At 45.5% G+C, this 14,960-nt stretch overlaps 1 protein-coding gene across 3 annotated transcripts in view; it reads right to left on the bottom strand.

Annotated features, from left to right (window-relative positions):
• The window catches only part of OSBP2 (oxysterol binding protein 2), a gene marked incomplete at its 5' end in the record, with an annotated part of 151,444 nt that overhangs the window by 121,024 nt on the left and 15,460 nt on the right, over window positions 1-14,960 (bottom strand). Inside the window, 2 exons of one of the 3 annotated variants that reach the window (XM_083589992.1) lie at window positions 4,235-4,443; window positions 12,035-12,198. In XM_083589992.1, coding sequence (XP_083446118.1) covers window positions 4,235-4,430 — 196 coding nt within the window. Of the gene's footprint in view, window positions 1-3,378; window positions 4,156-4,234; window positions 4,444-12,034; window positions 12,199-14,960 lie in introns of those variants that run through there. The other 2 variants (XM_083589990.1, XM_083589993.1) reach the window with 2 other exon arrangements.

The raw sequence follows: 14,960 nt of genomic DNA, 5'->3' as shown, positions 1-14,960 counted from the left end.
GGATGTAATGAGATCCTGGAACACGGTGGCTAGAGAATGGTCAAGAAACTGGTGGTTGATTGATGATGATGCCCCAGCCACACAAGGGCCCAATTTCCCACTTGCTCTCCTGCTGGCAGGGAACTTATTGCTAATAGACAGTATTAAAAATCTGTAAATAAAACGTGAAGCCAATGGACTTCGACTGCGATAGGGTTTCATTTACTTATTTTGTCACTTTACTGTTTATTTAATGGGTTTATGTATCTCATTAGACTGTGCTGTTGAACGTGCTGAACTGTGTGGGTTTTTTAAATAAAACCTACCTGAAGTTGAAAAGAAAAAAAGAGGTGTAGCACCACCATATTACGAAGCAACCCAGGTGTGTGCAGAGGCTATAGTGCAGTTAAGGTGTTCTAACGCACACAACTTGCACTTTTACTGTTTCCTTGCACACTCTTCTGCCTTCCCTTCCTCTCCCAGGGCACAAGCACCAAACAGGACTGCCAGGTTCAGAAAGGTTTGCCAGCTGGCAAGACAGGGCGTGCGCAAATGGATCAAAACAGACCGCATGCAGCACTGTAAACAGTACAAAAGGAGTCCGTCTCCCCTGAAGCGCAGAGTCAGCCTACAGCTACACCAACCCTCAGATGTAAATGTCAGTATTACAGCCCAGCAAGGTGTGTGAAATGTGTAAGCCAACATCTCCATCTGTGCAAGGCTCCACATCGCTTTAAGAATGTAAGAACCACCAAAGGCCCATCTAGTCCAGCATCTCTAGTCCGATTCTCACAGCGGCCAACCAGATGCCCTAACAGGAAGCCCAAAAGCCAAAGGCTCTCATTTAAATTCACACTAAAGATTCTGATTTAAAGTCACGCTAGTGTGCAAAGGGCATCATGCCCTTTCTCCTACAGCATTAGAAAGATGGCATTTACGCTCTAGCGATTCACTGACAAGGGGAAATTAGTATTTTTTGCTCATCAGGACTCTCTTCTTCAGCCAACACAGGAAGGAAGCCTCGGGCAACAGGTAGGAAATTCAGGTTCTGGAGCCACACACACAACTTCCTGATCAAATGAAACATTGGTCTATCCCAGATGAGGCAGTTGTGATTTTGCAAAGGGATCTCCAGCTGAAGGGCATCTTGATGATGCAACCCTGCCTTTATACTAGGTGCAAAGCTTTGGAACTAGATTGATGGAAGTGAGGGGGCAGATCCTGACGCTCACTGGGGGCGGGGAGCACGTGCCAGCTCTCAGAGATGAGAGCAAGAGAAAAGACCCTTCATTCAAGGAGGCTAGAAGCGAGCAAGTGGCAACCCCAAGTGACCCAGCAACCAAGCAGCCAGCTCATGTTGCATAATGTTCACACCCATTAAGCCCAAGCAAACACAACCAGCCTGTGTGATGAAAAGAAGCAGAAATAACAGGAGGGCTTGTAGGGCATGATTAATTAAAAAGACGCCCAGCAGCCTCCATAAAAGGGCAACATGCTCCTACGTCCCTTGGGCAGCCCCCACCCCACCAGCTTCTGCAGGGGAGACTCGGCAGGTTTTAATACCAAACCGCTATACTTATTCCATTAAAGTCAGCAGGAATTAATCAGACTTGCAGAGAGAGAGAGCACTGAAAAAATCCTGGGGTGGACTGCTTGTTTATTTTTAGTGTCAGATGTAGGCAAAACGTGGTTTTATGGTCTCTAAAGAGGATTAAAAATCCCTTTAATCTGTGTTATGACATTGCTCTCCTTCAAAGTGGAATGAAACTGGGGCTTCCTGAAGTCAAGAGTGTCAGAAAGGAGCTAGCAAATGCATCCATCCCTGTGAACAGACAGAGAGGAAACAAGTCTGGCCAAGTTGACAAAGTACTGAATTTGGATCTAATGGGCGTGGATTTAATGAACACATGGCTGAGGGGGCCTGGGCTAGGGAAAAAAGAGGAAGAATAATGTGACATTCTAAAGGAATCTGTGTGCATGTGTTGGTGGGGGGGGGAGAAGCAGAATCAGCAAAAAGGTTCAGGAAGGGTGGGAAGAAAGAGTTTAATAACTTTGTTTACATATAATTAATTGAGAACCACTTCTATAGTTAGAGGTCACCAATATGGTACCCTCTAGATGCTGTTGGACTACAATTCCCATCAGCAGGACCAATGGTCAGGAGTTATGGGAACTGTAGTCCAAAGTATATGGAGGGCACCACACTGGTCACACCTGCTTTACAGTCTTGGAAGCTGTGCCTAAGACGTTGACCCACTGTTTATATTACTATTTTCATACCTGCAGATGCATTCCTAGAAGCCCTGGAAATGGCCCTGATGTATCTTAAATGTTTATTATCTCCATACAGCAGTCCCAAAATATAATACCACCACCTTCCTTTCATTACTCAAGCATGTTGCTTAGGAGAACTTTTCTATTCATTCCAAAGGAAGGTTCTTCCAGTATTACTCCTAGGGCAGCCTTCCCAAACCTGGCACCTTTTGGACTACAACTGCCATCAACCCTGGCCATTTGCCATGTTGGCTAGGGCTGATGGGAGCTGTAGTCCAAAAAAAATAATCTGTAGGGTATCAGGCTGGGGAAGACTGTCCTGGGGAAAGCTGCTTCCCCCTACCCTCCTACCCCCCACTTACTGCAGCCTTGAATATCTGTTTTTTTAAGATTTTACAGTTCCTCTATAAACAAACCTGCTGCAAATGTACCTCCTGAAACCATATCAAGACAAACGTTCTCCTGTAGAAACCCTCAAGTGGCTGGAAATTGTGAGGGAGAAGTAAGACTGAGGGAGGGGTTGCATAGTTGCACAACCTCTGACTCGTCAAACCAAAACACAGGAAGCTGTCTTATACCAAAGTTGGACCAGTGGTCCATTTGACCCAACACTGTCTACACCGAATGGGAGCAGCTCTCCAGGGTTTCAGACCAGGGGGACCTTCCCAGCCCTATCAGAAGACACCAAGGATTGAACCTTGGGTGTATTCTGGCTGCTTTGCCATAATAAACATTGACTGATTGGACCTGGGACCTTCTGCATGCAAAATGGGTACCCTAACCAGTGAGCTATGGCCCTTTCCAACTAGTAACTGCAGAGATGAGGAAAGAGAAGAGAATACAGGGACAACCTGTCCACTTTTACATCCACATTACTTTTCCCCATTTCCCCCTGCACACTTGCCTGCCATTCAGAACTCCTATAAGGCTCTCTGGGGATTCAGGCAGGGGTCTCTCTCAGCCCCTCCTGGAGATGCCGGGGACTGAACCTGGAAACCTTCACTACATGCAAAGCATATGTTCTACCACCGAGCCACAGCCCTTGCTAAAGTCTCCAGCCACACACAGGGGCTTGTCAGGTGCTGCCCTGCTCTTTCAATTAAACAGGCTGACAACGTGCCTTACCAAGTCCCTGGCTGGTCGTGAGGCAGACACGGCTGGTAGTCATTGCTTGACCTGTGGCGGAGGGTGAGACGCGACACAGCATCCCTGGGCCTTCACCAACAGCTTGCACACTACCGAAAAGGAAGCGTGAGTTGTGCAAGGCAGCTTCCCACCCCGAAAACCTGAAGCCTGATAAGGTCACCACCGGTGGGCACCGTCTTGAAGACTGTGTCCCAGAAAACCAACACCTCCCAAGTTCATTTGCTAGCCTGGAAAGCCCTCTTCATTCCATCTCGGTCAAATGTAACATTAGTATCACTGTCACTCAACACAGCGGCAAGACCTTTACGCCACCCTAAGACTGTGTGTTTGTGTCGAAGGTATTAACAGTTAAAATAAAGAGATTCTGGATGGAAGGTCTGGTCAAGATATAACAGGCCCTGTGGATTTCTGGTTTTAAAATGCTGAAGTACTGCTTCTGAACTCCTTTGGGCCCAAGCTCACAGCTGTGTGGAAAAGCTGCTTGCTCTGCTGATTCATGCTGACCTATCCAAATTCTTAGAGGAGACGGTCAGGCATGCAAGGCACCTCCCTCCGGCTGCAGAACCTTAAGGAGCCTTGCATAACCAGCCCCTGCAGCACCCACATTAAGGATTAGAATCTAGTGATTTGTTTAGTTTTCTGGTGTAGGAGCCAAGATTTAGCTCAGTGCTCCTTTTATGACATTGCACCTCCACTAAGGACAGTGCAATTCTCAAGCAACAGTGCAATGCTTCCTCGGACCCCAGTTTCCCCTGCAACTTCTTCTGCCACTGGGGTGCTCTGCAGGAGAGGAGGGGCCTACAGAAAGATCCTCCCCACCAAGCACGGACTCTACCTGACTGGTTGTTCCTCATGCGGATGGCTTTGGACTTGGCCAGTTCCAAAGCAGTGACCCATCGCTGCCGCTCCACTTCTGAGTGAGCCTTCAGGTGGTATGTCCTTCCCCCATTGGAAAGCACAATGTTACAAGAGTCCTCCGTGTCGATGTGAGCCGTTGACAAGTTGATGGTTCCCCGACAGGTGTGAGCCATTTCAGCTTGAGTCCTGCAAAAAGGAACAAGGGAAGAAGCATAAGCAAACGCCTTGGGTTTCACCTTCTGATCAAGGCTAGCAAGGGGGGTGGGGGACCTCCCCAGCCAGGACTTCCCTAGGCACTGAAAGCAGGATTCCCGCATGACTGCATCAAGTAAAACTTCCTTCAGGAAGCAGGTCCAGGAAACTTTGAACTGTGCCAGGAAACACCGAACACCAGAGCTTTCCAAACTGTGTGTCGCGACACATTAGTAAGTCAGCTGCAGTCTGTAAGTGTGTTGAATGAATGCTCTCTCGGGGCTGCAAAGGGATTAGTTTAACCTCTGGTTTGCTAGTAAAACTGAATTACTGTGTCACAAAATGATGCATGTCTACAAAGTGTGTCACTAATACGAAAAGTTTGGAAAGCTCTCCTGTACGCAGTGCCTTCACTGTGGAATCCTGGAGCTACTAGTACTGTACATCTCTGGGTAATTTGCCATAGGTCAGCAAGGTTTCCTGATGCCTCGTTTGTTTTGTATATATACTGAAACCAAAACTGGTAACACAGAAATCAAAACCTAGATTTCAGTACAGTGTTACCTCGGTTTACGAACAGTCCTGTTTACAAACTCCACAAAACCGGAAGTGTTCCGGTTTGCAAACTTTACCGCAGTCTACGAATGGAAGCCAAATGGTGGAAGGGCACCGGCGGCGGGAGGCCTCATTAGGGAAAGTGAGCCTCGGTTTAAGAATGGATTTGGTTTAAGAATGGACTAAGGAACGGATTATGTTCATAAACCGAGGTACCACTGTATAAACTTAACTCAAAGCAAGCGGCACCTTAAAATGAGCCTTCACCAATCTAGTGCCTTCCAGATGTTCTGGACGACAACCCCCATCAGCCCCAGGCAGCTATGCACTACAGAGTTGTAGTCCAAACATCTGGAGCACACCATGTTGGTGAAGGCTGCTGTGCATCTGCTAGGGAGTCACCTGTGTGTGACAAATTGGATGAAACCGAGTGTTTTAGCCTTGACAGACGAAACTACAGTAGTGGGTGTGCCTTAAGTAATGCCAACTGACAATGTTATATATCAAAAGAGACACATTCTCCTTCAAGCAAGCAAGAAGTCTAAGCTCCTTGTGAAAATGTTTCAATTGTCCTGCGTACCTGTTGTCCTGTTGCGAAGCACATATTTGCCAATAAGTTGTCAAAGAACAAACAGAATTATCCGGAAACTCAGCTCTGTCTGCTACAAGCCCATTCAAAGAGTAGCAGCCTGTTTACTTTGCTGTGGGGTCGCTAAGCCTCAAAAATAGCTGGAAGGTTTGACAGCAGGAAGACTATAATTTGCCAGCAGTAGTCATACTTAAGGCAGCAGAAACAAAAACAAAAAACCACAGGGTTGAGTTTTGGAAATCCCTGGGCGTGTGAAAACGGTGAGACTGTGAGGAAAATGGTCTTTTTCTCCGCATAAACTAGCATTGCTGCATATTATTCTAATCCTGCTGTATGGAGAGTCCAAAGTGTTCTGGGTACTGCACAGATATTAAAAACAAGTCAGCCCCTGCCACAGTTTCAAAATCTAATTATTAGATTTATACCTAAGAACATAAGTGCAGCCTTGCTGGGTCAGGACAAAGGCCCACCTAGTCCAGCATCCTGTTCTCACAGTCCTCATCCAGATGCCCGTGGGAAGTCTGCAAGTGTAACAACACTCTCCCCCTACCCCACCCCACCCCACCCCAATTCCCAGCAGCTGGGATTTGGACCTCCAACAGCAGAGATAGAACACAGTCATTCTGGCAAGTAACTACTGAGAGCTTTAAACTCCATTAATCCTTTTTAAACCCATCAAAGTTGGTGGCTGTCATTACTTCCTGTCAGGTGGTGAGGTGGTTGCTAACGAGTAACCAGGCAGGACTCCGACCTGTCTTTAACAGGTTTTTATTTGTGCAAACTATTTACAGTGCAGAACCAGAAAGTTCATGTCTGTCTCAGTCACTTGCAGATTCCGGGAGTGGCCTCTTCTGGTCCCCCTCCCCCAGCATAATAACTTAGACACCCCAAATCTCCGCCTCCCTTCCTTAGGTTTCACCCCTGTGCGCAAACTGGGCGACGGAAACGGCGTGCCTGTTTCCTGCCTGGCTGGGCTAGGTGAGGCGCTTGGGCTCTCAGTAGCATCTTCGAGCCCTCTCCTCGCTCGGCTTTCCCCTTCCCCCTCTGCTCCACTGGAGGTATGGCTTTCCCCACTGTTGGACAAGGAGCTGCTCCTCAGAAGCATGGGAGGCTCTCTGTATTCCTCTGCCTCCCACCCGTTCTGATGGCAGTCCCCTGACACTTCCTGTGGAAGCAAATTCCATAGTTCCCTAACCTTTCCTCATAGGGGAGCTGTGCCACCCCCTTGAACATTTTGGTTGCCCTTTTCTGAGTACACTCTGAAAAAGATATTAAGAAGGAAGACAAAAACAAGCCTATTTCCTATGTCTGGGTAGCTTCCAGATTGTCACTATTTTACAGGGATGATTCAACTGTATTCTGGCGCACTTGGAACATTTATGCAACCCGCTTCTATCTCACTCTGTACTGTCTACCCTGACTGGCAGCGACTCTCCAGGGTTTCAAGACAGCACATTCCCAGCCCTGCATGGAGATGCCATTGGGAACTGAATTTGGGACTTTCTGAATGGAAGTTGCTCTACCAACTCAGCTAAGCAGAGCCTAAGCCGTGCCGTGCGCAATTTCCTGCCTCTGTCGGGCTGCTTAAGACCTTTCTGGTTGTTTTCACTAAAGGCATCACGGTTTTGCTGCAACCGAAGCAAATGCAAAATTATCAGAAATGAAGATGTAAAATCCCAACAGCTAAGAAGCTGCTAAATTTAAGTGCAGGTTGCACAGTCCCAGGTGCCCACCCAGATGGTTAAGCGAATCCAACCCACCCACCAGCTTCCGTTTGGCATCTGAAGCCATATTCATGGAAACCATATGCAAATGTAAACCTGCAAGGAAGATATGCAGAAAACTGCAATTATTTCATAATACGGCTGCTACAGTCATACCTTGGATCTCAAATGCCTTGGCTCCCGAACAAATCGGTTCCCAAACGATCAAAACCCAGTGATTGTTTTCAAACAGTTTTTGGAAGCCAAATGTCCGGCGCAGCTTCTGATTGACTACAGGAGTGGCCTTGGTTTTCGAACTGTTCCGGGAGTCAAACAGACTCCCGGAACACATTCTGTTCTAGAACCAAGGTACGACTGTACTGGGATCAGCTGCTTTGAGCAGTTCAAAGTTCTGGTCCTGACTTACAAACTCTTAGTGTGTTGGGGCCAAAGTACCCATCTCCTTATGTGCCTCTGCTATCCTTTGAGATCCTCAAAGGTCTTTCTCTGGGTTTCCCTGTCCTCCCAGGTGTGGTGCAGGTGCTACTGGAAATAAGGCCTTCCCAACTAGTGGCACCCCAGTTCCAAAATGCTCTCCCCAAGAAGCTCACCTGCTCCAATGCATTTTCCAGCATCAAGCAAAACCTGCTTTATTTTACCAGACTTTTAAATGTTTTAGCACGCTGGCCGGTTTAATCTCAATTAAACAGCAACTTGCAGGGTTTTTTTAGCTTATTTTAATGGATTAGCTGTTTTAAGAAGTTTCTAACGTTTTATTTTAAGTTACGCAGATAACTTGCGTTTCAAAGGGAGGTAACTTGGAACAAACAGAATGAGCACAGCTCACAATGCTGCCAACGTGGATCGCAGTGCTCAGCAAGCTGCACGTGTCTTGCTCAAGACTTTGCTTGGAAATCAGTCATTCGTGAATTACTTCCAGACACATGCACATTCCCAGAGGATAACTTCAACAAATCAAAACAGCTAGACTGCATTCCAGAGTATGTTGACCAGCTCCTTTACTCTCAAAAAGGGATTATTTTTTAAAGGGAGATTTGTTTTTTTAATGATCACTTTTAAAGATAACATGGAAATCTATTTTCCCTACTTGCACGCAGACACTCCCAGAGTGCTCTCAGCAGACACTTCCCCATCTACTGCTATGCACAGAGCTGTAAAGGTGCCCTTCAGCAGTGAATAGCCCAGTATCTTGACAGATTTTCCTACTCAGTGTTAGCATCTCAACAACTGAATAACAAAAATACATGGGCAAGTTTCCAGTCTCAAATATGAGATAATCCTTAAGAAGCATGCACGGAGGGAGTAGGGGAGAGACAGTCCTGGATTACTATGTAGGCACACACACACACACACACACACACACACACACACAAAGATAATGCTAGAACTGAACATCAACCTTCGGTCATTTTTGCTGGTATTAACAAACAGAAGGATATTAGCAAGAGGGCATCTAAATAAGGAATTGAGAAAAGAATGCTTCTCCGAAATACACATGGAACACTGTTTTAAACACCTAATGCTTATCACTTGGTTAAGTAAAAATTGTGTGAAGAACTCCATACGTTGTTAACTGCCACCTCAGATATAAGCTGAAACCTTATAGGAGCATGTTTGGTTGAAAAGATTAATTAAGGTCACTTCCCAACCCTGTCTGAGCAGGCATTTCAATTTTATTTTGCAGAGAAGTTATACCTTACTGATTTTTTGTTTTGGCTTCTTATTTTTGGAAACATGTTTGTTGCACAAGAGCACCAAATCCATGTTCTGTAACCTGAATTTGCTGGACTACAGTTTAATCCCACCTGCAAAATGGAATTGGTCTGGAAGTGTGCACTGCTAGGATAATGGAAGCCTATTAGGATGGAGAAAACCAGTGGGACACTTATCTCTTGAGCATAGAAGCACATGCTACAGTACATCAAAGAGGACACAAAGTCAAAAGAAGTAGAAAAATTAAAAGGGACAGAATTGTCCACTGAATCACTGTGAGTGGTAGCACACGATTCCAAGACTCATTTAGTCCTGAGGACATAGTGTCTCCAAAAGGTTCAGGGTGATCTTGACACCAATAATGAAATCAGTAAGCATTGTTTGAAACTGGGATAGAAAAACTAGGAGCCAAATGGCTTCTGGGACTCCCATTCGCATCCAGAGGTACCACTGTACAGTGGTACCTCGGGTTACATACGCTTCAGGTTACATACGCTTCAGGTTACAGACTCCGCTAACCCAGAAATAGTGCTTCAGGTTAAGAACTTTGCTTCAGGATGAGAACAGAAATTGTGCTCCAGCGGCACAGCAGCAGCAGGAAGCCCCATTAGCTAAAGTGGTGCTTCAGGTTAAGAACAGTTTCAGGTTAAGTACGGACCTCCGGAACGAATTAAGTACTTAACCCGAGGTACCACTGTACTTCAATTTTCAAAACACTCTCACTCTTTATTGTTAAACTCCTTAACATATTGTCTGTCCTTAGCATATACTTCGAGGCTTCAAAGCACATACATTTCAGTAATCCTTGAGCGTCAGCCAGGTGCAAAAATGGCACCCAGACTTTTTGAGGTGCTCGCAAATGGAGAATCTTTAGGCACAAAATACACCTGGCGCGCTGCTAATTTCAAACCTTGTCAAGAAGGCATCCCAAATAGTAAGTGTTGTATGAAATGGGTGGCTGCAACCACTTACACATATCTTCTGGTCACAACAGTGAGGTATAATTACCAGATACCCTTAATGACTTGTCTGTCTAGTCACCAATGCTTGCTTGTTGCATTTGGGCCAGGGCAATGGGGCTTCCCCCCCAATATTCACCTCATTTTTAAACGAGAATACCTTTTTGATGTTTACACCAATGTATGATACATGCTGTATTTTGCTGATTCTCAAGTATGGGGAAGTGATCTCATCTGTTTCCGATGTCTACGAAGCTGTTCTGAAGCCAATATAGTTGATTCATTAAAGGATGTAAAAAGGATTTGCAACTCCACCCTACAAGGAAGCTGGCTTTATGCCATGTGTGTGTTTTAAGGGTCAAATTTTATTTGGGTTTTTTAATTTCCTAGAGACCAGTGTCATGTACTAGCAGATGAGTGAGTTTTAACATTCTGCCGAAAAATCCAGCACAACTGCTGCAGTAGCGGAAACTTATTGAGCAACAGATTGCAGAATCTATTGTGCAACAACATTTCCCTGGTACAAAACAGTTTAAGAGCAGAACATGTATATTGCTAACCGTGTTAGAAACTCTGATATATAAGCTAGCTAGGCACTAAATGGCTACTTAAACCAAGGTTACAGTTGCTAAAGCAGAATGCCTTGTTGCCATTTTGTGGTAGGATGGCTCCAAAGTCTTATTTTTCAAATGATGGACTGACTGTGACTGATTCTCAGTTAAACATGTGCCTAGTATAGATTACTTAAGAACTTTGAGAACTTAAAGAATTAAAGACACTTGGTCCAGGGACAGTCCACATATATACTGTACTGACCTACTCACACCTCTATTTTTTAATGATGACTGCTCCCGCTCAGGCTGCACAGAAAAAGCATTTTGTTTCTTGAAATTCATTCCAATTGTGCGAATAAAATACAACTGACAGAATTCTACAGGATGTGGTATTAGTGTGCGCAAACAGCCAAGATCTGCAGGCACGCACCTCCAGATGGTGGAGATGTCAGCAGCCATCCTGGCGCCCAGGCATCTTCACTTGGCTGCAAGTGGTCGACAGACACGTGCAAAATGCGCCTGGCACCTGGCTAATTTCTAACACTGATCCCTTGAAGGCTGCTTGAAACCCAGCCTAGAGTTGATGCAGGTGGATGTCACCCCACACTGCTATTCCCCCTAAAGAAGCCTTCACCAATTTAGAACCCTCCAGCAGTGTTAGAAACTGAGATATGAAAGCTAGGTGCTAAATGGCACCATACATCTAGGTTATAACCACAGCAATGGAAAGTCTAGGCATGCTTTTTTATAACAAGAATACAAAGCTGAAAACGAAGGAACTGCAGCTTAAATATTATGTTCATTTTTCCCATAGTCTAGTCCAGGCACGTCCAACAGGTAGATCGTGATCTACTGGTAGATCAATGGACGTCTGTGGTAGATCACTGGCTCTCCACACAGAAGCTCAAAAACTTTGACTCCCCCCCAAAAAAGCTCAACAACTTTGAGCTGAAAGCTGAACCCCTAAAACACGGGGCTTTCCTCCCCCTAAAAAAACTCAACAACTTTGAGCTGAACCCCCCCAAAATGGGGGTAGATCACTGCCAGATTTTAATTCAGAAAGTAGATCACAGTCTCTTGGGAGTTGGTCACCCCTGGTCTAGTCCTTCCCCTGCCCACCCCCTTAATATTCTTAAGAAGGTCTCTTCACCAGTCTTCAGAGAGTAGATATAAGTGGGGAGGCAGAAAAAGGTCCTCCTTTCCTTCCACTCTGCAGTTTTCATCTGAAATCTTAGGCATAGTACTGCACCCAGAACTCAGAAACTGCTCATGCTAATGAAATTCCCTATCGTAAAATGCACCTAGAACAATGGGAGTTTGCGAACACTGCCCTCCAGATGTTTTGGACTACAACTCCCATCAGCCCACAGCCAGCAAAACATCTCAGGACTTCTAGAAATCTCAAGTCTTACAGAAGAGAGTAGATTTTGTGATTCTGTTACTGTCCTAATAATGCAGTTTCTGAAGACACTCGGCAAGCATCTGACCCACCATATACCATCCTTGGAAGCTGCACTACATATAAGTCATCCCTCTTCCATTGGTCCTAGGCAAATCAGAAACTTCCGGTGTGGCCTCATTCTCTCAGTCCCTCTCTTGCATGCAACCCAAAGTGGCCTTGAGCCCAAGCGCTGCCTCTCTGAGACTCCCACGCACCCAAGGCAGAGTGCTTTGCTGTGTTTCTGATCAAGCCGCATCACATGATGCCTCAAGGACTCCAAGCAATGCTGCATCATGGAACGCATCTTTTCGTCTCCAGAGCCACAGAGTAGGATGATTAATAGCCTTGGAGGAGAAGCCAGGTGCTCAGATACACTTACATCAACAGGCGATGCATGTCCTAGTTTCCCTCTCTCCAACTGAAATGAAAAATGCAGGCACAACCTCTGAAAACAAATTGTGCCGTGTGGCTACTCAAACAAGTTTTGAGCACCAGACTGCCTATGTATCAGAACATAACACTGTAAGAACGGCCCTCCTGGATCAGGCCAATGGTTCATCTAGTCCAACATCCTGTTTTTACAGTGGCCGCCCAGATACGTGTGGGAAACCCACAAGCAGGGTCTGAGCACAACAGCACTCTCCCCGCTTGTGATTCCCAACAACTGGTATTCAGAGGCATACTGCCTCCAACAGTGGAGATATAACAGAAAGCTTAGCTGATATCACAACATCCTCACTACCAGTGCTAGAAACTCAGATTTATAAGATAGACACGAAATGGCTCCTTAAACCAAGGTTACGGTTGCCAAAACGGAATGCCTAGTTGCCATTTGGGGGCAAGACGACTCTAAGTCTTATTTTTTTAAGGATGGGCCAACTGTGATCAATTCTCAGTTAAACACCTGGCTAGTTCAGATGACAACCTTGAGCTAGGTTAGGAGCTTTGAGAACTTGAAGAAGAAAAGTCACTTGATCCAGGGACAGTCCATATATATTGGCCTATTCCAACCTCTTTTTCTTAATGCACCTGCTCAGGCCACACAGAAAAAGCAAATTGGTTCAACAAATTCATTGTGATTGTACAGATAAAATACAACTGATAGAATACTATAGGATAGGATATTAATGTGTGGAAACAATCCAGATCCAATGATCCCCATATGGTGATGTCAGGTGCCATCCTGGCACCCAAGCATCTTCACTTGGTCACAAGTGGTCGAAAGCTAGGTGCAAAATGCGCCTGGCTGATTTCGAACACTGCTCACTAAACTCCTACCACAAGAACCAAGGAGCACAAAAGGAGATTTATATACAAGACAGCAATGTGGGTTTTGCAGAATGCTTTGAATTGCGTGCTGCTCAAATTGCACCTTCACTGCTGCTCCCTTTGCTGCACTGGGGGGAAATCACAGTGCTGCCTTGGAGTTATGTGTGGACAGTTGCTTTGAGCTTCTCTCCAAACAAACCACAAGTAAGAAGTCAAGGTGTGCCTGGGGGTAAACAAACCACAAGCGCTGATTTGCACATACTGCAACATCCACAGCTGTCGTTTCCTTCCAACTCAGAAAATAGAGTTTGTCAGGATTTGAGCAGCATGCAGGTAGGTAGCATGCTGCTTATTCACAGTCAGCCACAGTTTTCCTAGTATATGGTTTACCATTATATGTGAACAGAGCTATTCAAATACAACTTGGTTCTTTGCTTGATAAAAATATTATTGTTATTGTTATTACAATAAGTGGTAGAGTTCAGAAGGTGGCAATACAAGACAAGACAAGCATTATGTAGAATCAAACCAAATAAAAAGAATGCATGAGCTGGTGGCAACTGGTTCAGGCTGGGGGTCACAAAAACAAAGGCCTGCTGTGCTTATTATAAAAAAGGGCAGCCTGAGCTGGCCCACCTACATGCCCAAGTATCTTCGAGGTGGGGTTGAACTATTCCTAACCCTGAAACAATTATTCCCGGAATGCAATTTTGTAAGGCCAGTGCTTTTAAAACAAAGTATACATTACTTCACATGCATTTTAAAGTTGTTGGCATCCATTTGTCTCAAGAGACAATGGAGTGTTCCTCTGGGGGTGACATCAAACCACTGCATTAGCAGCACAGACATGATTTCCTTGCGGCGCAAGCCTGGGCAGTGTGTATGGAGGTCCCTCCTTTTGACCTCACTGATGTGGTCCAAAGGAAAGGAAAGCAATACGTTTGGTACCAGCTTGGCTACAGGAGTTGCCAGAAGGAGGCATATAGGGCGTCACCCAACCGTCTTAAGGATGCCATTCTGGATTTGTGTAGGGTTTGCTCCTTGGTCTTTTCTTCTCCTGAAGATATCCCACAAAGCAGCACCGATTTAAGGTCAGCGTTTTCCTTCTCTGAGAGGGGCTACCTTTCCCTGGTGGACGAGCCACACTGGCCCCTCACTTCCCTGTGCAAAAACAGTCTTCTTTACCATTGGACCTACTCTTGGTCTTGCCAGCTCAATCTGCCAGAACTTGTCTTTGCATGCAAGGGAAGTCCCCAATTCACTGAGGGTTTGAGACCCATCAGCCACCCTCACCTGGTTTAGCCGGCCAGTCGAAGCCAGATGTTGTACTATGACTGTTAAGACAGATGTAATTCCTAAATTCATTGTTTGAATGCTGTTAGTGGAAGAATGCATAAAAAAAAATCAAGTGCACATCATAGCTCAGGGTCATGCAACATGGTGCCCACCCAATATTGCTGGACTTTGACTCCCATCATCCCATCATGCTGATTGGGGCTGATGGGAGCTGGAAGTCCAACGACAACTGGAGGGTGCCACAATGACTACCCATATCCTACACTTTGTAGATTTTACATTCACAGAAGATTCTTGCAGCATAAAGCAGACAGAGGAACATTCTGCACTTTTATTCCTAGTTACTGGATTTATTTCCTGCCAAAACAGCCCAGGGCAGCAAGCAAGATCCACCATTTTTTAACGAAACAA

Source organism: Podarcis filfolensis (genome assembly GCF_964270895.1).
Source record: "Podarcis filfolensis genome assembly, chromosome: 16".
NCBI lineage: Eukaryota > Metazoa > Chordata > Lepidosauria > Squamata > Lacertidae > Podarcis > Podarcis filfolensis.
The sequence above is the reverse complement of the archived record's forward strand: the minus strand, read 5'-3'. Positions and strand labels throughout refer to the sequence as shown.